This window comes from Accipiter gentilis, chromosome Z, assembly GCF_929443795.1.
Source record: "Accipiter gentilis chromosome Z, bAccGen1.1, whole genome shotgun sequence".
In the NCBI taxonomy this organism is placed as follows: Eukaryota; Metazoa; Chordata; class Aves; order Accipitriformes; family Accipitridae; genus Astur; species Astur gentilis.
Window position 1 is genome coordinate 77,710,154 of NC_064919.1, and position 19,531 is coordinate 77,729,684.

General features: G+C 55.7%; 2 protein-coding genes across 3 annotated transcripts; one reads left to right on the top strand and one right to left on the bottom strand.

Annotated features, from left to right (window-relative positions):
• Window positions 1-130: 130 nt before the first annotated feature.
• Window positions 131-11,404, top strand: RGP1 (RGP1 homolog, RAB6A GEF complex partner 1). Of its 2 annotated transcripts, XM_049795669.1 has the most exons (9): window positions 131-326; window positions 858-997; window positions 4,381-4,517; window positions 4,888-4,971; window positions 8,725-8,874; window positions 8,955-9,101; window positions 9,536-9,663; window positions 9,907-10,084; window positions 10,307-11,404. In XM_049795669.1, the coding sequence occupies exons 2-9, from the start codon at window positions 882-884 to the stop codon at window positions 10,528-10,530; spliced, it is 1,164 nt and encodes a 387-aa protein (XP_049651626.1). In that variant the 5' UTR covers window positions 131-326; window positions 858-881; the 3' UTR covers window positions 10,531-11,404. The 2 variants fall into 2 exon arrangements, with proteins under 2 accessions (XP_049651626.1, XP_049651627.1); XM_049795670.1 differs by lacking the exons at window positions 131-326; window positions 858-997 and adding an exon at window positions 2,907-2,960.
• A 964-nt stretch (window positions 11,405-12,368) lies between these two features.
• On the bottom strand, window positions 12,369-13,854 carry MSMP (microseminoprotein, prostate associated). Its single transcript, XM_049795652.1, has 3 exons — window positions 13,743-13,854; window positions 12,984-13,092; window positions 12,369-12,558 (listed from the first exon to the last, which is right to left on the bottom strand). The coding sequence occupies exons 1-3, from the start codon at window positions 13,852-13,854 to the stop codon at window positions 12,369-12,371; spliced, it is 411 nt and encodes a 136-aa protein (XP_049651609.1).
• Window positions 13,855-19,531: the final 5,677 nt, after the last annotated feature.

A 19,531-nucleotide genomic window follows, 5' to 3' on the forward strand; every position in this document is an offset into this window, starting at 1 on the left:
GGCACGACCTGCGATCCCGAGGGTGCCCGGCCGAGCGCTGCCGAGCGGGGCCCGAGCGCTGCCGAGCGTTGCCGAGCGAGGCCCGAGCGTTGCCGAGCGGGGCCCGAGCGTTGCCGAGCGGGTGCCGAGCGCTGCCCGAGGGCTGCCGAGCGGGGCCCGAGCGCTGCCGAGGGGGGCCCGAACGCTGCCGAGCGGGTGCCGAGCGCTGCCCGAGCGTTGCCGAGCGGGCCCCGAGCCCCGCCGAAGCAGGTCGGGAGAGCCACTGAACGGCGGAGGGGAAGCCGGGCCCGGAGTGGTGCGGGACGGCGAGCGGGGCCTGTATCTGTGTGAGTGGGGCCGGGGCGGCCTGGGACGGGGGCTGCGCGGTTCTGTGTCCCTGGCCCCTCTGGTGAGCGTTTACGTTTGTGTGTTTGCGGTCGGGGCCTCCCCTGAGGACACCGAGGTTGGGGGTGTCAGGGCTGCCCCTCACCCCCCGCAGTATGTCTTGGCCCCCCCTGCGTCCGTGTGGGGCTGAGGGGGGGGGGGTGGGGTGGTTTATGTATGTGTATGGCCAGGCTGCGCATGCGTGTGTCAGTGTCCCTGTGTCTGTCTGTCTGTCTGCCTCTGTGTAGGCTGTCTCTGGCCCCCCCCCCCCCCCCCCCCCCCCCCCCCCCGCCCCGTGCGTGTGTAAGGCCCCGGCTGCCCCTGACCCCCGTACATGCCTGTGCGCTCTGTCTAGAGCTGGGGCTCTCCCTGACCTCCCCATGCACGTATGCCCGGCCTGGCTGTTGCCATTCCCCCTCTGTTAGAGCACCCAGCCCTCTCTCCATGCCCGCTGTTGTTTTTTTTGGGGTTTTTTTTTTGGTTTTTTTTTGCAGGTGTGCAGTAGGGCTGTCCAAGCCATGATCGAGGTGTTGGCCAAGCTGGGCCGTGGGCCCGTCTTCCTGGCAGGAGAGGTGCTGGAGTGCGTGATCACGTTCACCAACCCATTATCGGCCTCGTCTACCTCCGCCAGCAGGTACGGCACCCTGTGCCGGTGAGCTCTTCTCTGCATGGACCCTCGAAGTGGCAGAGCTGTTTGGGTCCTTCCAGAGGGAACGGCCATCCCTCCCTTCTGAGCAGCCAGGTGTAGTCATGACCAGGTTGTGGGGCAATGGTGCCAGCTCAGCCATGGGTGACTTCCCTGCCCGAGGTACTCCCTTAAGGGGGGTCTGCGCCATTGCTATTTCAGGGCTGAAACTGGGGTAATTATTCAGGTTTTCTGCACCCAAGAAAGAGGCAAGAAAAAAAGTATGCAGTTAGAGATGCTTTTAACTGCCCCTCAGGTAAGCTCTCAGTGTCAGGCTTACTGGCAGAAAATGAAGCCAAACTGGCTATCAAAGCAGGATATCTAGTTAGACCAGGGTGACAGTCTCACAGGGCAACATCTAGACAACATTGCTATTTCTTACGTTTAGGAAGGAGTGCTCTCTGTCTAGCACTGCACTGACTTACATCAGTGTGATCCTTGCCTCCAGAGCTGGCAGTCACAGGGGCGAGCACTGCCTAGAGTCAGAAAGAGCCAGCCTTCTGTGGCAGCATTTTCTGTGGCCCAGCCTTTGAGCGCTGCATCTCTCCCTTTATCATTACTGTGCCTGAAATAGGTGTTGAGGAAATGTGAGAACATGGGAGCTTCCTATCTTGGCTCATGGGGTGACACAGCATCATAAGTTGTCACCCAAAGCATCCATGTCTGCTGAGTGTGTTGCCTTGTCTGAGTCTCCAGGGGGTGGAGAGTGCTTTCACATCTTGAGCCCTTCCTGGGAAGTGTCCATTTCCAGCCCTGTCAGGTTCAGCATCTTTTCATCACGTTTCACACGTGACTATTTTGGTGGACCCACTTCCAGTGCTTGCAGTCTCAGCGGCAGCAAAGCACTCTCTTGTATTACCACTACAGGGCTTCTTTGTTTATTGCCTTCCTTAACTTTCCATCTTTTCTTCCTGGTTCCTCTTGCCTGCTGAATCCAGCTTTTAAACTTGTCTGTGGCGTAAGCATCTTGCTTTGCGAAGTTTTGTCTTGTGCAGTGACAGTGCTGTTTTTCCCAATTCTGAAACATGTGAGTCTGCAAGGGTACCAGGTGGAGCAGTTTTGGAGGTTTGCAGCACCAGTTATGGGACCTTCATTTGGGAACTTCAGGTGTGTTGTGGTCCATAGAAAACTGCCTCTTGAAAAAAGAAAAGCTTTTAAAATAAAAAAGCAGGTGACCAAACTGATGAGACCTGGCTAAGTCATAGGAGTGGCAACACCAAATAGATTGGTGGTTTGGAAACAGAAGCTGTGGGTTGCGTAAAGGCAGGAGACACATCAAAGCACAGTCACTGCAACAGGCAGATAGACCTGTCAGGGACTAGAAGCTTTCAGGGCTGGCAAAAGCTGCGGTGCAGGTGGAAAAACTGAGAGGCATGCGTTTCAAGCGTAGGGACAGAACTGAAGGACAGTAAGTGAACAGCAGAAAGTGAATTTGATTGTGGTGTATGAGACATACGAGAAATAAAGCTCTTCTGCCCAAAGGCTGCGTGGAGCATGGCCCTTGTGGGCTACAGGAGTTATAGGGAGAGGCGAGAGAGGAGGGAAGCGACCTAAGCACCAGCGCAGGATCCATCTGTGCCCTGCCAGCTGGACAAGCCAGGTCTGCCGGTAGGAAGGCACATGCAAATTTCGTTTGGGTGTCTGGTTAAAAAAATGAAAACAATCCAGTGGCATATCATTGGGCAATACTCGAAGAAAAAAAAAAAAAAAAGAAAAGATTCAAAGTACAGTGTTTGAAGGTACTGTAATCACGCTAAGCTTATCTAAAATTAGTAAATGCTGTCTCTTAAGCAAGACCATTTCTCTGTTTCCATATAGCAGACACCTTACAACAGAAAACCTGATGGCAGCCCGTATGGAAAAGCCACGCTGGTACTTTTGAAAATACAGAATTGCAGTTGCGGGGTTAGAGGTAACTGGGTAGACTAACCAACACGTGTTTGGGTAAAGGCAGCCAGCGCATACAAAAGATCAAATAGCACATTGTTAGTCAGCTGAAACGAATGCAGCACGCCTTTTTCTCTGGTTTGTCTAGACGTTTAACTGCTCTGATGTGTCATGTTGAGAGATACCTGTGTGCCACAAAAAATCCCTGTGCCACCTAAAACTCTGGTGTCAGTGCTTACTAATCAGATCATGATGTTAGAAAACACCAGAGGAACCATACACTGGCTAAATTAATGAGACCATTATTGAAATAAAAACAGGTGATTGTTTTGGAAACTGAAAGGTGTCACTAATGCCATGAGAAATGCCCCGTGGAATGGCTGAGGTTGTAGCAGAATCTAAGACGCAAGAATATTTTTCATGCTGGATGCAACCAATTCTTGTGGCTGTACAGAGAGGGGGCAAAATGACACCTTCACCTCCCCTTTAGCCATCAGCAAATCCTTTGCATCAGGAGGAGAAAATCGGTGCTTATGAAGGACACAGAAGCATCCTTCTCTGGTCTGACTCAACCAAAAGCTGATGTTCTTGAAGGGGGTGGTGCTGTGGGGAAGGAGCACGTCTGTGCCCTGCCTGCCCTGAGGAGTGTCAAGCTTTGGGCAGCTGGGTGCTGTGGGCAGGGGCAGCTGACCCCAAGTTGCAGATACGGCTTTTGAATTTGCCCACTTCCCTGATGGTTGCATTATTACCAGAGGCACCTTGGGAGTACTGCTCTGTATGTCACTTCTGGCTTGGGATATAGCTCTTCGTGGCTAAAAGTCCTCTGCCAGGCCTGGCCCGTGTGTGACAGCTAGAGGTGTCCTCTCAAGAGTGCAGTCTGTGGACAGTCCCAAGCTGTGGGTCATGAGAAAGACGACCAAGTGAGTAAGGCTTTGGGGCAGATCTAGGGACGCTTGACCTCAGCGTGTTGGCTGGAAGCTCCCTGTGGGGTTCTGCACGGGCCACCTTGTCTCTATCCCTGTGGAAGGGGTGGCTGCTGACCTGAACTGCTTGCTGTCCTCTGCCACATGTGTGCAGTGGGCTTCTTGGGGAAGGGGTCTTGCCTCACTCTGTTTCTATGCTGTGCCCAAGGTGTTGTGGCTCTGACTGCAAATATTGCTGCTAAGTAAGAGCCCTGGGCAACACGCAGGCCTTGGGTGAAACTGCTGTCAGTAGCCAGTATGGAAGTGTCTTTGGGTCAGCATTCCAGCTCGAGCCTGCTCCAAAGGCTTGTTTGGAGGGAGGCTGTGAGAATGGCTTCAGTGACAGTGAAGCAAGGCCTTCTTCTTTACAGACAAGCAGTCCCATGTGGCGCTGAGCAGCAAGAGCTGCTCTTCTCCCAACTGATGCTTGCTGTAATCCTGGTTTAAAATGTAGACATGAGTGTTGCTCTTCTTTGCTTTCAGTGAGATGCTGGCATGGGCCAGTGCCCAGATTCACTGCCAGTTTCACGCCAGTGAGAACCGGGTAGCACTCCCTCCCTCTGATGGCAGCAAGCATGATGTACAGGCAGAAAATGAGACAGTCTTCGTCCCCAACAGAGGTGAGTGTTACTCCTGTAATCCCAGGCAGGGATGGTGAGAGCACAGCCAGCAGGAATCAAGCACACTATAATGTGTGACTGGAGAGCAGCACCCATAGAAGCGAGTGGGAAGACCGTGTTGCTTTCCCTGGTGCTGGCTGCTGCAGGACCTCGTTAATACTGAGCTCAGAGTGGCATTAGCTTGCAGCGGAACATGAGGGTTACCTGTCCCATCTGTTCTGGGAATGTCTCATGATCTAACTGGGGCATGAGATGTTTCCTCCTTGGCCCCTTCTCTTCCCCATTCCCCCTGTGAGGATAAGGCCTGGCTGGGTGGCCAGCGTGGGCCCTGAGGCTGGGCAGCATTCATGTGGTGGTTCTTCTCTTCCAGGAGAGCGGGGTCAGTGTATCCTGTCCACCCCACCCAAGATTCTCTTCTGTGACTTGCGACTGGATCCTGGGGAGTCAAAGTCCTGTGAGTCCTGTCTTCTCTTCCCCTTCTCAGAGGGCTTGCCTCTGGGGAGCTCTGCTCTCAAAGCTGTCTTTGCAGAACTGAGTGCTGCAAGTGGGAGACCCTGGTGCTTGTGGAAGGCGAGGTGCTTTGGTGGGAGTGGGAGTGCTAAGGAATTGCTGCATCATCCAGAGTCTGTTCTCCACTGTATGAGGACGGCGTACTGCAAGATGTCCCTTGGTGCTGCCCCTGGCCCACCCCTTGCTGCAAGTCTGTTGTGTAGCTGCAAGGCATAAAATGTTTTGAAATACCTGGCTGCAGCTGAAGGAATGGTTACACGCACCTGCGTTTCCCTGCCTTTATTTCTTCAGTCACACTGGAGTATTCTTGGGATTTAGGCTGGCGTCCTCTGAAGGTCCGATCTTCCTCTTCAGGTTGTGGCTGCCCTGGAGATTGCAGTCTTCTGCCTGTTCTAGTTTTCCTGCTGTAAAAGTGAGCACTTTTCATCTTCTCTGCGCAAAGCTCTCCACGTCTCCAAAGTCCTCAAATAGTGTCCATCCAGTGGGTTCCCTTTAAGCTCTCCTTCATCACTACTTTCACTTTTGCAGTTTAGAGAAATTTTTGTCCTTTTCACAAGGAATTTGCAGCAACTCATTTTTGTTGTTCCAGGCAGCTTCTACTGGAGTAGGCAGCTGTGAAAATACAAGTATATGCTATTGTCTCTCGGTTGGCAGCTGCGTGACCCAGCCTGTCAATTTGTGTCGGATCTCCTTTGCGTCCCAGCGGCCCATGGTCTAGCAGCAGCGTAACATCAGGCATTGCAGGCTGTGTGTGGAGAGCTCCCCCAGGTTGTCCCAGGGATCTGCTGGGAACAGTTGATGGAGACCTCTCAAGCCAAAGAGCAAAGGGAGCGAAGAGGCAGTGCCTGTGGTGAAGGGGACTCTGCTGGAGCGTTGAGCTCTGGGGAGGTGAGAGCAGAGCTGCAAGTGAGACCAAGTTGCTGCGGGCTCTGATGTGCTGGTTTTGAAGCTGGGATCTACCTTTCTAGGCTTGGAGGGGCCTGACTGGAGGGGAAGGCAGGCAGGGTGAAACCAACCTGCCTTGGCTAGGTGGTTAGCGGGGTGGGGCAGTGCTGTCTGGGGCTGTGTCTCCTAAACTGCAAAGCCTGTTGTCTGAGCACGTTTAGTTATTTACTCGCTATTCTACAGCAGTATGTGGGGGAAAGGAGCTGGCTCTGCCACATCAGAGCCAAGGTCCCCTGTGCTTTCTGAAAGTGGCCATGCCAGGGAGGAGGAGGCAGAAATCTCAGCTGGCCTGAGGCTCACCTGAATTCTCCTCTGCTCCTCACTGCTGGCAGGTGGAGGGCTGGAGCATCCGTTCCCTGGGAGCAGGGGGTAGCCCCTTTTCCTGGCCTGCATCTCAGGCAGGCTCGGCAGTCTCTGGGAGAGCAGATCAGTGACCGCAGTCCAACCTCCAGGTGACTGGGATGGATTGAGAGGATTTCCTTGTGCACAGGCTTTGCAGACAGAAGCTGTTCAGCCCCCAGCTAAGCTAGCAATAGTATGGCCTTCCCAGAAGTGTTGTGTTGGGTGTGTGTGTCCGCTCTGCCACTGGGTGACACTGGCAGAAGCAGCCTGCATCTGCCTTGCACTTGGATGCAGCTCCATAGGAAGGACAGAAACTCTTCTACACTTTTATGTTCCATGTCCATATGTTACAGTCTTTGCCCTTGGTTCTGCGATGCAGATGTCCATTGCATAAGTTGTGTGTAATGCTGCTGTGTGTGACACTGGGCTTTTTAGCACTGAAACGCCTCTATCACAGCCCCGGCTCTGCCATGCTGCTCATACCAATCCCGTTGGCCTGCGGAGCTGCTGTTCTCACGCGAGACTGCAGCTGGCATGCTTGCAGATCATTCCTGGGGGCTCCTGCCAGCTCCGTGGAGGCAGAGTTAAGGCTGTGTGGGTGTGTATCTTAATTCTTCATTTCCTGTTTTTCAGAAGTTTTGAGTTTTGCTGCACAGTTTGGAAAGGCAAAAAAACCCCCAAGAAATCTTAATTCTGCTTCAGCAAAGTACTATGTTATTAAACTGTAGCCAGAGCTGGCACATATAGCTGAGGTTGTGTCAGGCTGTATCTTGATAAAAGGCCTTGTTTTCAGTTGCTGACCAGCTTATTCCCCAATATCTTCCCCTTGTTGTGGTGCCTATATGTTGAAGTTGACTCACCTCCCATCCCTTTGACACACTGCCCAGGCTGAGCTCTTTAAATTTGTCACTGTAAAACATTTTCTCAAGCCCTCCAGGCATTTCTGTGGCTGTTTTTGCCTCTTCTCCGGTTTTGTAATACCTTTAAACATTTGGTAGATCACAGAGAGGGGAGGAAATGGAAGCAGCCTGGACACGGGCCGGGAGCCCAGCCAGAGGGTACAGCGAGTATGTAAGGCAGGCATCCATAGCATCAGGAATGTGCTTCCTTCTGGGATATGCACGGAAGCTGGGACTTCCCGAGTCTTAGCATTCCTGTGCCAGGTAGCAAACCGCCCATCCTCCTCAGACAGTTGGTGGTCTCTGCTTAGATTATGCTCACTGGGCATGAAGGTCTTTGTGAGCGCTCATGTTAAGCCTGATACAGGGGGTTACAGCAGTCTGCTTCCTTCTTTGGAAATACCTGATTCTCCTCCCTGTCAAGACAGTTCTCAGCTTTATCTGCACCCGGGTTCAGCAAGACAGCCTTGTGTTTTAAGGTGTGACAGCCTGTGGACGCTACGCAGTAGCACAGGCTTTTTACTTCCTTACAGTCCTGTTATTTTAAATCTAGAAGTTATATTTAAAATGTAACCCTAGCTTTTAATCTAAGCCTCAATGTTTAGGATGTGCCAAACATGGGGAAGGATCTGTGGTTTCACAGCAGGATGCTGCCCTTCCTCTGGCAGGGTGTATCTGCATTATGGTGGGCAAGCCAGAGAGGTGGAGACTTTACACAGTTCACTGTTTGCGCCTTTCTTACTATACAGTGTGTGGTTTGGGAAAGCTGCAGAAGTGTTCATGCTGCGTGGAGAAGCACTGGGGTTTGTGTGGTGGCCAAGGGGCTTTGAGAGGGCTAAATCTGGTGTAAAGCCAGGCCCCAGCATCTCAGAGGTCTCGGCGTCAGAGGCTTTGTGGTCTAAGTCATCAGTCTCTCATGGGGTATACACCCCACGTTGTTGTGAAGGTCTCTTAATTGTTTCTTGGCCATTTAGACCCAGTGCTTCAGAGAAAAACACAGGAAGAAACTAATTTTTGTTGCTGATTTTGGGATTTGTGTAAAGCAAATATCAAAAGAGGCATGAGGTATTGATCAGCACCTCTGCCGCATGGGGCAGAGCCCTGAGGAAACCGCAGCCTGTGACTGCCTCATGAAAGCGACGTGCAAAGGAAGTGCGCAGAGACAAATTCAGGTTGAACTCGTGATGAGTAAGTTTAGCTCTTATGTGTTTGTGTTCCTGGATTTTACATCTTTCACATTCTTTTGAGGCAGAATTTCTGTGTGTGGTTGTATGTGCTGGAAGCAATGTCTGGATGACGGTGCATGTGATGTGAGGAGCAGTGCACTGGTGCAGGGAAGCTGGTGATGTGCTTGGCCTGCTGTGGGAAAGAGGAGATGGCGGAAAGCACCAGGCACTGTCCCTAGCTCAGCATCACTGCTGGTCCTAACCCTTGGTGCAGGGAGCCTGTGAGCAACAGCTCCAGGAGCTTTCTTTTGGCTTGGAAAGCAATCTTTTCTGCACTCCTTGCAGATTCATACTGTGAGACACTGCCCATAGACGGCCCTCCCTCCTTCCGCGGACAGTCGGTAAAGTACGTGTACAAGCTGACAATCGGCTGCCAGCGTGTCAACTCCCCCATCAAGCTCCTGCGTGTACCCTTCCGTGTCCTCGTGCTACACGGTAAGGCCACAGGCTCCCCTCCCTGTAGACACAGGCCTGGCTACACCCTGCCCCGCTGACACTCTCACCTTCTCCCCAAGGGCTCAAGGATTACCAGTTCCCACAGGATGAGGCCGTTGCACCCTCAAACCCTTTCCTGGAGGAAGAGGAGGGTTTGAAGAAAGACTCTCGCCTGGCAGACCTGGCAACAGAACTGCTAATGGTGGCCACCTCCCGACGCAGTCTGCGTAGGTCATAACTCCTGCTTGAACCTGCTGTCTTAACCTGTGCGTGAAGCACAGCTCAGGCCTCGCTGCAAAAATCTCTCGCTGGCAAGTGAAGCTCTGACTGGGGCTGTGGAGCAGCTCCGTCAGGACCTGCTTGGGTGAGAGTTTCCCATGGGCTCCTCCCAGCCAGTCTCAGGCTCTTCCTACTTCAGCCAGAGACACTCTTCCCACTTCAGCCAGAGACCCTCTTCCCAGCGTATTGCAGCCAGCATGTGGTTTGCTCTCGCTTACTGCAGGTGTTTCCCAAAGGGAATGTCACCTGCAGGGACTGTCCTTCACACCCATGCAGCGGGCATGGGGTCGTGTCTGCTGGGCTCTGTGATTAACCCAGAGCACCGCATGGAGCAGAGCCTTGTCCTGCCACAACCCTTCCCCCCCCTCTTCTTACTCCACAGACCTGTATAATATCAGCAACACTCGTGGGAAGGTGGGGTCATTCTGCATCTTTAAGACTGTGTATAAGATCGGAGAGGATGTCATTGGGACCTTTAACTTCTCGGAAGGAGACATCCCGTGTCTGCAGGTCAGTGCTGGCTTCAGGATCGCTATGGGGAAAGGCAGGATTCTCAGGTGGGGGAGAGAGAGAAGGGACTGGGGTGGCACTGGTAGCTGTGGGGATTCTATTGAGGGTTTCTAGTGGGACCCAGCTGAGGTCCTCTTGGGGTATGAGGTGTGGAAGGGCTCCAGTGCTGAGCTTGTTTGGGAAACGGAGGCCCCAGGGCTGTGTGAGGTTGTGAGAGCAAGCACCCTGCCGATTGCCCTGCAGTTCTCAGTGAGCCTGCAGACGGAGGAGAGCATCCAGGAGGAGTACCAACGTCGGCGGGGGCAGCCTGTTTCCTTCAGCACGCACGCCCGCCATCAGGAGGCCTGCCTGCACACAGCCCAGAGCAGCTTCAGCCTGCCCATCCCGCTCAGCTCTACCCCAGGATTCACCACCAATATTGGTTAGTGGCTACCAGGGAAGGGACACACGCCTGCTTATGTCAGCAGGAGGACTGCGATGTCCCCAGTGCTGCCCTTGCTCAGCAGGATTGTGTCCTATGGGAGGGAGATGGGCTGCATGAGTGGGCCTATTTGCGTGTCCCCTTGCCAGGACAGCCAGCACTGAGACAGCTGCTGTCCCTGTCCCTTGTGGTGTTGGCTGCTGACCCCCCTCTTGCCCACAGTGTCCCTGAAGTGGAGGCTGCACTTTGAGTTTGTGACCTCTGGGGAGTCGGCAGGGACTTGCTTGGTTCGTGGGAGCCAGTCGGAGGCCGTCACCTGGACTGGGGTGGAGCAGATGGAAGTAGACACTTTCAGCTGGGACTTGCCCATCAAAGTTCTTCCAACCAATCCTATCCTGGCTTCCTACGTATCTCAGTTCTCCAGCACTAACTCCATCACCATCTGAAGTGAGGAGAGCTGGTGGGGGCCTGCGGTGCTGCAAGCATGTGCCGCTGCTGGGAACGGTGGGCAGGTCTGTCACTGGCATGCTGCAGAGAGCACATCCCAATGTCCCCTTGGGTTCATCTGCAACGCCCAGGTGGGCACCGGGCAAGTCTGTTACACCTGCGGGTGGAGGAGCACTGTGCTTGCTGCGGTGTCTCATGCTGCAGCCCTTGGCTGGGAGCTGGACTCTTCCTGCTTGGGTGAAGGGGTCAGTCCCAGAACTCAACAAAAAGAAATCTGCCTCCCAGGGAATGGCCTGATGTGCCTTTGCCCCATGAGCGGCTTCCAAGAGGGAAAGGCCCAGCCCAGGGAAAGGAGAGGGGAGCTCTTCCAGTGAAGCCCCGTACCAGCCTTCGGTGAAGGCCATCCCCCCTACAGAGAGACCCTGCAAGCAGATGTCTAGTGTCCAGGTGAGGCACGCTGGCCACCTGGGCTGTGTGGGAGCCTGCTCTCCTGCCCTGGCACACGTCCTGCCTCTTGTGAGGGGTGTCTCATGTCCACAGCCCAGCTCCCCTGCTACCCTCACCGGGAGGAGGCAGGTCCTGGCAGGCTGGCTCTGAGCTGCTGGCATGTGCCGGTGTCCTGGATGCAGCCACGTGCTGTGGCAGCAGAATAGTGATGATCCAAAACCTAGAAGCCCTGAGCGCCTGGGGTGTTCCCTGCCTGCGCTCCTGGGTGCAAAGGTGTCCTGCTGGTCTTGGGATCCTTGGGGAGCTGGAGGGAATGCGTGCTGTGCGCTTAGGAGCTGGGATGGAGGTCTCCCTGCTCAACAGCCAGCTCCCCATTTCTACCAAACCTTTCAAAGAGTTATCCTCTTTGCATTGAAGTCTAATAAATGTCTGAATGTAGAAAACTTTGCCTTCCCAATAGCCTTATTCCTATACTGTTCCCAGTGGTGGACACAGCCCACCTTGCACAACAGTCACAGGCTGGAGACCTCCTCTTTGTCTTATATCTTTATTGCAAGAACAGAAACATCTACACAAGGCTCTGCACAACACAGGCATGGCACCAGCTGGGGTGGGCTGCCAGGGTGGCTGGCTCCACCCTGGCACATGCGGATTGTTTCAGCTCCCTGAACCCTAGCAGGCTCCCTGCCCCGCTCCCCTGCAGCTGGGATGGGGCCTCCTCTGGGCACATCTTCTAGTGGTTCCCCCCGCTCTGCTGCCAGCCCTGGGCTGGCTCCGTTTCAGTGTTGCCCAGGGCTGGCCTGCTGTGCCGAGGACCCCCTCTGGCCCCAGGGCTGTGGGAGCGGGGGCATTAGTGGTTCCAGAGGTGGGTTATGCCCCTCGCGCTCCGGGGCAGAGAAGGGGCTGGCTGGGGTGCCTGGGTCCTGCACGAGGGGCTGTGGTGCTCCCCAGTGAGCTCCCATCAGCTGCTATGCAGGGGGATGGGGGTCTGGGAGGGAGCAGGGAGCTGCTTAGATTGAGGCTGGGCGCAGGAGTACAAGACTGCTGTGAAGTAGGCTAATTCGGTCCTGTAGCCCTTTCTTTAGTAGCTGGATGTTTCCTGCCCACCTGGGAGTAGATCCTGTAGGATCTGCATTCCCACCGCGTGCAGGACATCTCACGGGGAGGGAGCCCCTGTTCGGTTCAGGAAGCTGAAGGCAGAAGCAAAGCCGTACCGTGGCAGCGCTAGGGTGTAAATGTTAACTCAGTACCATAGTGTGTGGATAGTGGTTTCCCTCGAAGGTGGCGGCAGTGACGTCTCTACGGGATGGGGCTGGTCTGGAGCATGCGGGAGGTGTGCTCTGGAGGAGGGGAGGATGATGCTGAGGGGGTGCGGGCCGCTGCTGAGCCTCTATCTGCTCAGCCCTGCGCCCAGCACCTTGTTGCTCAGCGGCTCAGGGGTGCCAGCTGAGCCCCACTCGTGCTCCATGCTCTTCACGCAGGGCAGGCTGGGGTTGGCCTTCTGCACCACCGAGATCTGGCAGGTCTGCGAGTCGTAGTGGGCCTCGCACCAGTCGGGGAAGTCGATGGGGTGCTGGGTGCTGCAGGAGAGGGCACCGTGCCATCAGCTTCCCCTGGTTCGTGCCAGGGGGCTGCTGGCAGGGCCGGGTGGCTTCCTCTGCTGCCAGCCCCCCAAGCCAGGGTGCCTCCCAGGGCAGCTTGGGCAGGCTGTGCCACAGCTCCTGGCATGTCTGGGCATCTTGCTGTGCTGAGACACCCCTGCCCACCATTAGTCTCCCCGACTCCACCACCCTGGTGGGCTCCTGCCCACCTCTGCCCCTTGTCCCCCAGGGCCTGGTGCCCCGCAGCCCCCCAAGGCCCTGACATTTGCTCCGCTGCGTTTGCAGCCAGCAGACCCACACAACCCCCTCCCTGCTGCAGGCACAGCAGTAGCAGGGCAGCACTGCCAGCAGTAGCCCATTGCCAGCAGTAGCCCACCCCCAGCACCCCTCAGCCTCTCACTCACGTCTCGCAGCAGCCCACGCCAATGGGGTGCAGGCAGGTGCAGAGCAGGCAGTTGGTGCTGAGCCACGACTCCCCGAGGGAGAACTGCTTCCCCTCGTACTCGCAGGGAGCTGCAAAGGAAATGGTGGTGATGAGCACACATGAGCCTGCGCTGGGGTGCGTGGGAGCCTCCTTGGCACCCCTGCGCCCTGAGAGAGGGGACAGGGGGGACACCATGACCTCCCACCCGCCCTATGGTACAGAAGATACTTGGTGGTCTCCCTGCCACTGTGCAGGTATGGGATGCCTAGGCACCTGCCAAGGGCGATGCTCCCATCCATCCTCTCCTGCCCATGCCCTGAGGCTCTCCCCACTACTCCAGGGACCTAGGGCAGAGGCAAGTGGCTCTTGCTTCCCTGGAGAGGACATATCCAGGACATCCTTGGGGTCTGAGCATCTCTGCAGCCCTGGAAGGAGGCAGCAGAGGAAAGACGGGCAGCCCTCCTCCCTTTGCTGCTAGTCCTGCACGCTCAGCCCCAGCCGGGCTCCTGCCAGGAGCTCTTCATGGCCCAGAGAGCTGTTTCTCAGCCAGAGCCCTGGGGAGCTGTTCTGTGGTTTATAGACTGCTCCTTCCACTCATCACTGGCCCACGATTGCACTCCTGAGCTCAGAGCAGTCCCTCCTGTGCTTTGCAAGCACTCAGGACAGAGCCCCAGCGCCCTGGGGAAAGCTGAGGCCTCTTCTTCCCATCAGCCTCTTCCCATCTCACCTCCACACTTACCTTTAGCCTGGAAGTAGCATTTGGCCTGGGAGTCCGGCAGCTGGAGGACGAGGGAGAGCAGCAGGCAAAGCTTGCCCCAAGCACACCCCATCTTCTGCACTTGCATGGCCATGGCCGGCGTTGAGCTGGGCTTCTTCGCCGAGGTTGTCTTGCTTCTGTATTGCCTTTGCTCCTTTCCCTTCTCTTTCTCTCTCTCTCTCTCTCCGCCTTTTTAATGCTCTTCCCCTGATCCCAACAAGAGATATTTATAAAGTTCAGCTTTACGACCCTGGCCACCAGCTGTGCCCCACTGGAAAAGTTGTAAAACTCATTTCCTGATTTGAAAGGCATGAAAACAAGAGGTAGGATCAAGATTTTTAACAAGCTGTGAAAAGCTGATTCATGCCCTCCAGAAATGTCTCCAGTTGGAAGCCCCTGTGGGTGCAAGGCTCCACAGCGAGAAGAGATCCAAAGGACCCCAGTGGGGTTGCCCTCGGGAGGGTGGTGAGCACGCAAGCGGCAAGTGCACAAGACTCTGGCCCCCAACCAGAAGAGCTCCAGGCTCCCCTCTGGTCATGCTGAGCCATTTCTGATCCTTCACAGCGGCCAAGGTTTGAGGAGCATCCCACCTCACGGGGACCGGAGTGGCACAGGCATCCTGTTAACAGCCAGTGTGGTATGCAATGGCACCATCCTCGACAGGGGTGGAAATGCTCTCACCCAGCTCCCAGGTACCACAGCATGGCAGTTTCACCCCAGCCTGGGCTGCAGCCATGCCAGGTTTGTGGCCACGCACAGGCCAGGGGTGGCAGCGGGTTTTTTTCGCCAAGTGCAGGCAGTACAGCAATTGCCACTGATGCAGAGCGGGTGAGGAAGGCTCTGCATGAGGCATGCCCCAGGGGTCATCTGAGCAGTGCCCATGAAAGTGGGGCTGTGTGACTGTGTACGTGCAGCACCCATGAAACGCTGGAGCTGAGGAGACCAGGCCCAGTAGAGACAGGGAACAGGAGGGATGAAATCAGAAAGTGAAGGTGCATTTGGGCAACAAGTGACCTGAGAGGGAAACAAGGGCTTGGCTGATAGCAAGAAGCCATGGGAGGATGCCACACCACCCAGGGACCTGCCTATGGTCCGCACAGACCTTTAACCAGAGAGGCTGCCTCTGGGTTGAAGCAATAAGGTTGTTATCAGCTGGCAAAGTGAGGGGATGGGCGAGATGGAGGAGGTCAGAGCCCTGGGAGCCACACGGCCCCCGAGAGCTACAAATGAAAGGCTGAATTGCCAAGAGAAATTCGCAGCCCGTGTCAGAGGCGCTGCCGGCAGCAGGAAATGGGGCTCCAGGGACGGTCCAGCCAGTGGCTCGGCCAGCGCAGGGCCGTGCCGGCAGCGAGGCGGCAGCGGTAGCGGTAGCATATGTGGGTCATCTGCCCCTGTGTTAATCTCCCTACTTTCTGAGAGTTTGGGATAGGTTTACACCCTGACGCGTGAGGCTTAATATCCCTTCCAGAATTTGTGTTGGCATCCGCTATTATAGCTGGATATTTTTGTTATCCCCATAAATGCCCAATCCCTCCTTGAATCCTGCTAAATTTTGGCCTGAGCATTTTCCTGTGGCAGCCTAATTAAGCACAGAGTGAAAAAACCCCCGCTTCCTTTTATCCGCTTTGGATTCGCCACCTTCAGATTTGAAGGCATCGTCCCTTCATGCTGGTGCTCCGGGCCCCCTCACCATCCCATTGCATCCCCATCCCGCATCCCGTGCTCTCGCCTCTGAGGCAGCAGCCCTGCCTTTGCCTTCCCTCTTCCCCTCAGAGAGTTACCCCAGCCTTCTTGTAGTGCCCTGGATGATGCTGTGCCACTCTAGGTGGGGTGGCTGGATGGCAGCAAGGGTGGGATCAATTGGAAAAGGCTGATGATAAATCAGAGAAGATTGGGGCACCCATGAATAACCTGCTGACTGTGGGCCCCTGAGCTGGGATGGTGAAGTGTATCAGTGACAAATGAAACTCACTCTTTGGTGAAGAGTTGTTACTATAGAAAGAGGATAAAAGCGTTTGTCGTTGGAGCAGTAAATGAATATTCCTATTGTGTGTTTGGAAAAAGAAGTCTGGCACACTAGTAACCACAATGAAATAATCCATCATCATTTCATCACTGAGTACAGCAAATGTTAAACAAAAGCAGTGGGTTTCATTGGGAGGCCCACATGATTTGGCCAGGCTTCCGGAAGGGTGCTGAAAATCTGAGGCGAGAGCATCTCTCAGCTGTACGGAGGGGCACTGCCCCTGCTTCGCTGGGGACACAGGGAGGCATTCCCAGGACTTCTGTAGCCTGTTTCTGCTTCTGGATTCCTAAGGAGAGGGTTAAAGCTACCACCCACTCCTGGCCTTTGGGTGTTTCATCAAAGCAGCTCGCTGGGTAAACGCAGAGGAGGAGGAAAGGGTGTGAGGACACCTCTTGGCACGTTGCAGAGGAACCTGGACAGCAAGTCACCTTCTACACTGTAGCTGTGCATCAGGACTTGGGCCTGGTGGTCCCTCCCAGCCTGTCGCTCCCACTCTTCCCCCTCCTGGCCGCTCTCCTTCCCCCACTTTTGCATCCCTGGGCCCCTGCCTGGCCCCAGCACAATCCCCCATGGGGGTTCCAGAGCATTTCAGTCCGGTTCGTACAGGACGGGGCTTGTAGCTTGGAAAACATCAACTGGAGTTGGACTCGGTGCTTGAGAGCTTCAGCTAAGGTACCCAAGGGATGCTGTGCCTGGAGGAGATGACACCCTCTCTGGCTGTGCTAGCCAATGCATCCTGGATGAGGTTTGGCCCTGGAGAGTAGAAGTGGGCAGCCTGTTTTGGTGCTCACATCTTGGGGACACAGCTGAGACCTGGGGAAGAGCTACAGAAGGGATGTAGGGCCTGGAAGAAGTGCCTTGCTCTAAGTTCAGTCACTTCGGTTTATCAGGCAGAGGTCAACAGCAGGGAGTAACTTCATGTCCAGGCATGACGGTGAGGAGTGGTCACCATCCTTGAGCATCCTGGGACCCCACAGAAGGTCACATCTGTGTCTCAGCATCATCCCCAGCAGGACTCAGCTGCTCCTCCCTGGCCTGGCTCTCAGATGTGCCCAAGAAGAGCTGGGTGCTGCACCTCACCGAGGGCAGAGCATTGCTGGGCTGCTCTCCCAGCAAAAGTTGGGTGCTCCCTCTGCAGAGCTGCTGTTCAAGCCCCCGGTGCCAGAGGACGGGACCCTGTGGACAGGCAGGGTTGAGCATCCAAGCTGGTGGGTGCTGGGATGGGGTGACAACAGCCCACCCCAGCCCCGCAGGAGGCATGGGGGTAATAAACGATGCAGGACAAGTTGCCATCGGCAGGATCCAGGAGTGTTATAAAACCTGAATCTCCTGAGCCTTCAGCTGGGACTGCAGCTGCAGAGCAGGAAGCAAACAGGATCCCGGCTGGCATTGTGAAAGCAAACACCATAAATCCGAGGAAGTGCTGTGATTGCTGTTTTAGGCACTGGGGAGCTTGGCTCCTGCTCCCCACAAGTGCTTTATTTTCTCTCTAAACAGCAAAAAAAACCCCAAACCCAACCCCAACTTATCACTGTGCTGAGATGCCCTGGTGCTGCCTCAGGCCCTGAGGCAGCTGTGGGATGTGGGCACCTCTCTTTGCCCAGTGCCTTGAAGATGCTTCAAGCCTCAGAGCCCCCAGGGCACCAGGGCAGGGTGCAGGCAGCATGCAGTAGATGCCAGCTCTGAGCTATGTCTGCTGACCTGAACGCTCACCAGTCACTGGAATGGCCAGACTCCGGGGAGAGGTGAGCAGGGGGGTCAGAGAGCTGGGCAACCAGGAGCTGGGAAGGCGGACAGGAGGGGAAAAAGGGCTACCCAGGGAACGATGGCCGTCTCACTCCACCCTTCGTCCCGCAGCTAGTAAGCCAGATGGGATAGCTCCCGGAGGCTGGAAGTACAGGTGGGCTCAGAGCTGACCCCACCATAACTAAAGCAATGAGATTGTTGCTCCAAAAAGGGCACAAAGCGGAGGGGACGTGATGAAGACCTTGATGTCACCTTAATCTGCAGGCTGGTTGCCCACTGGATGGAGCTTTGTGCCACCAGAGGAGCATGGGCTGGCAGGCATGCTGGCATGCTCTGTATCTCCCATGGGCATCCCTGGCCTCGGGACCCACACCCTGACCCTCCTCACGGGGTGTTTCCACCCCATGGGTTGGGTGCAGTGTTTTGCAGGGGCTCTGCAAGCCCATGTTGGATGGTGTCTGTGGGTCCCCAGCCATGGAATGGGGTCTGCTGTGGGATGGTGTCTGTGAGTTCGCAGCTGTGGGATGGGCTCTGCCCACCCCAGGCTTGGTGCCTGCTCCCCGCAGCTGGTGGCTGGCAGGGGTCCACAGTCCGGGCAGCCCCATGCCATGGCTCCCTTGCCCTTTTGTCCTCTGTCTCACATGGTCTCATCCTCCCTTGCTCGCCCCCATGCTCCATCCCTCTCCACCATACTTTGGCACTCTCCCAGGCCGTTTATCCCAGCTGTGGCTGCTCTGTGCCAGGCCAGGTTTTGGCACCAGTGGGTTAGCCATGCATTCACACTCTCCTCAGCCCTGGCAGGGTGCTGGCACCCACACTGGCACCCCAGCACCCTGGGTACCCCAGCACCCTACGTGTGCTGCAGCCCATGGCTCTGCCCAGGCTCCCCCCAAGGAAACGTGCCGGGAGGGCACGGGGTGTTTAGGAAAACAGGCCTTGGCACTTGCTGGCTATCCCAGGAAAATAAAAACATCCGGGCGGGCAGCCGCACAGTGAGTGCGAGAGGCCGGCACTCCATAAATCCCCTGGAGCAGGTGCTTTGTAGTTGGCACAAGGAAATGAGCACATTATTCAGCTCGGCTTAAACCCCGAAACGTTTCCTGTCCTGTGAGTCAGAAATAACCCTGGGAGATCATTCCTGGGCCACGCAGGAGCCACACCAGCCAAAAAAGTACCATGTGCCTGTTGGGCCTGGGGACCTGCTGGGGAGGTCAGGGGTCCAGGCACCCTGTGATGGAGGGGAGTTTACCATGGCAGTGCAATGCCACCAGCGCTGATCCCGGCATGCAACTGTTCTGGGACGTGCTGAGGAGCCCCTCAGTCCCCCAGGACTCCCAGACCAGTCCTGGGCACCCTGCTTCAGTTGGATGCAGGGACAGGGAGAGCCCCTCGAGACGCTGGGGCTTTCTGGGTCCTGGATGGATCCTGCAGATGTTTTCTGGCCTCTGTCTGGGGTCAGAAAGGCAGATCCCCCCTGCACCACCCTGGTTCATCATGGGCTGCTGGTTGACACCCAAGGGAGCACCCTGGGGTGCTACCCTGCTTTAGGGACACCCTATAGGAAAAGCCATGGATGGCTAGTGGCTTCATGGTGGAAAAGGCTACCTGGGCATGGGGCCAGGACACCTTGTAGCCAGCCTGGGAGTCCTGGAGCAGATGGAGGGGAAAGCAATGCAGCAGGTACCCCCACTCAGCACAGGCAGTACCCACCTGAAGGGGGTCATGGGTGACATGTCCTGTCCTGATGTCCTGCAAGGACACTTGTAGGGTCCCACTGTGGGTCTGAAGCACAGAGAGGTGTGGGTGCTGGAAGCTCTCCCCGCAGACACATTGGAACAGCCCCTGCCCTCAACAAAGGAGATGACACAGCTGCTGCATTACCCACATTTTTCCCTTTAAAGTATTTGCCTCTGCTCCATTTTTTCCACTACTGGCACACAAACCCCAAACCCAAACAAGGAGCCGTTCAGGTTTCCCAGACAGCAGGAGCACAGGAAGC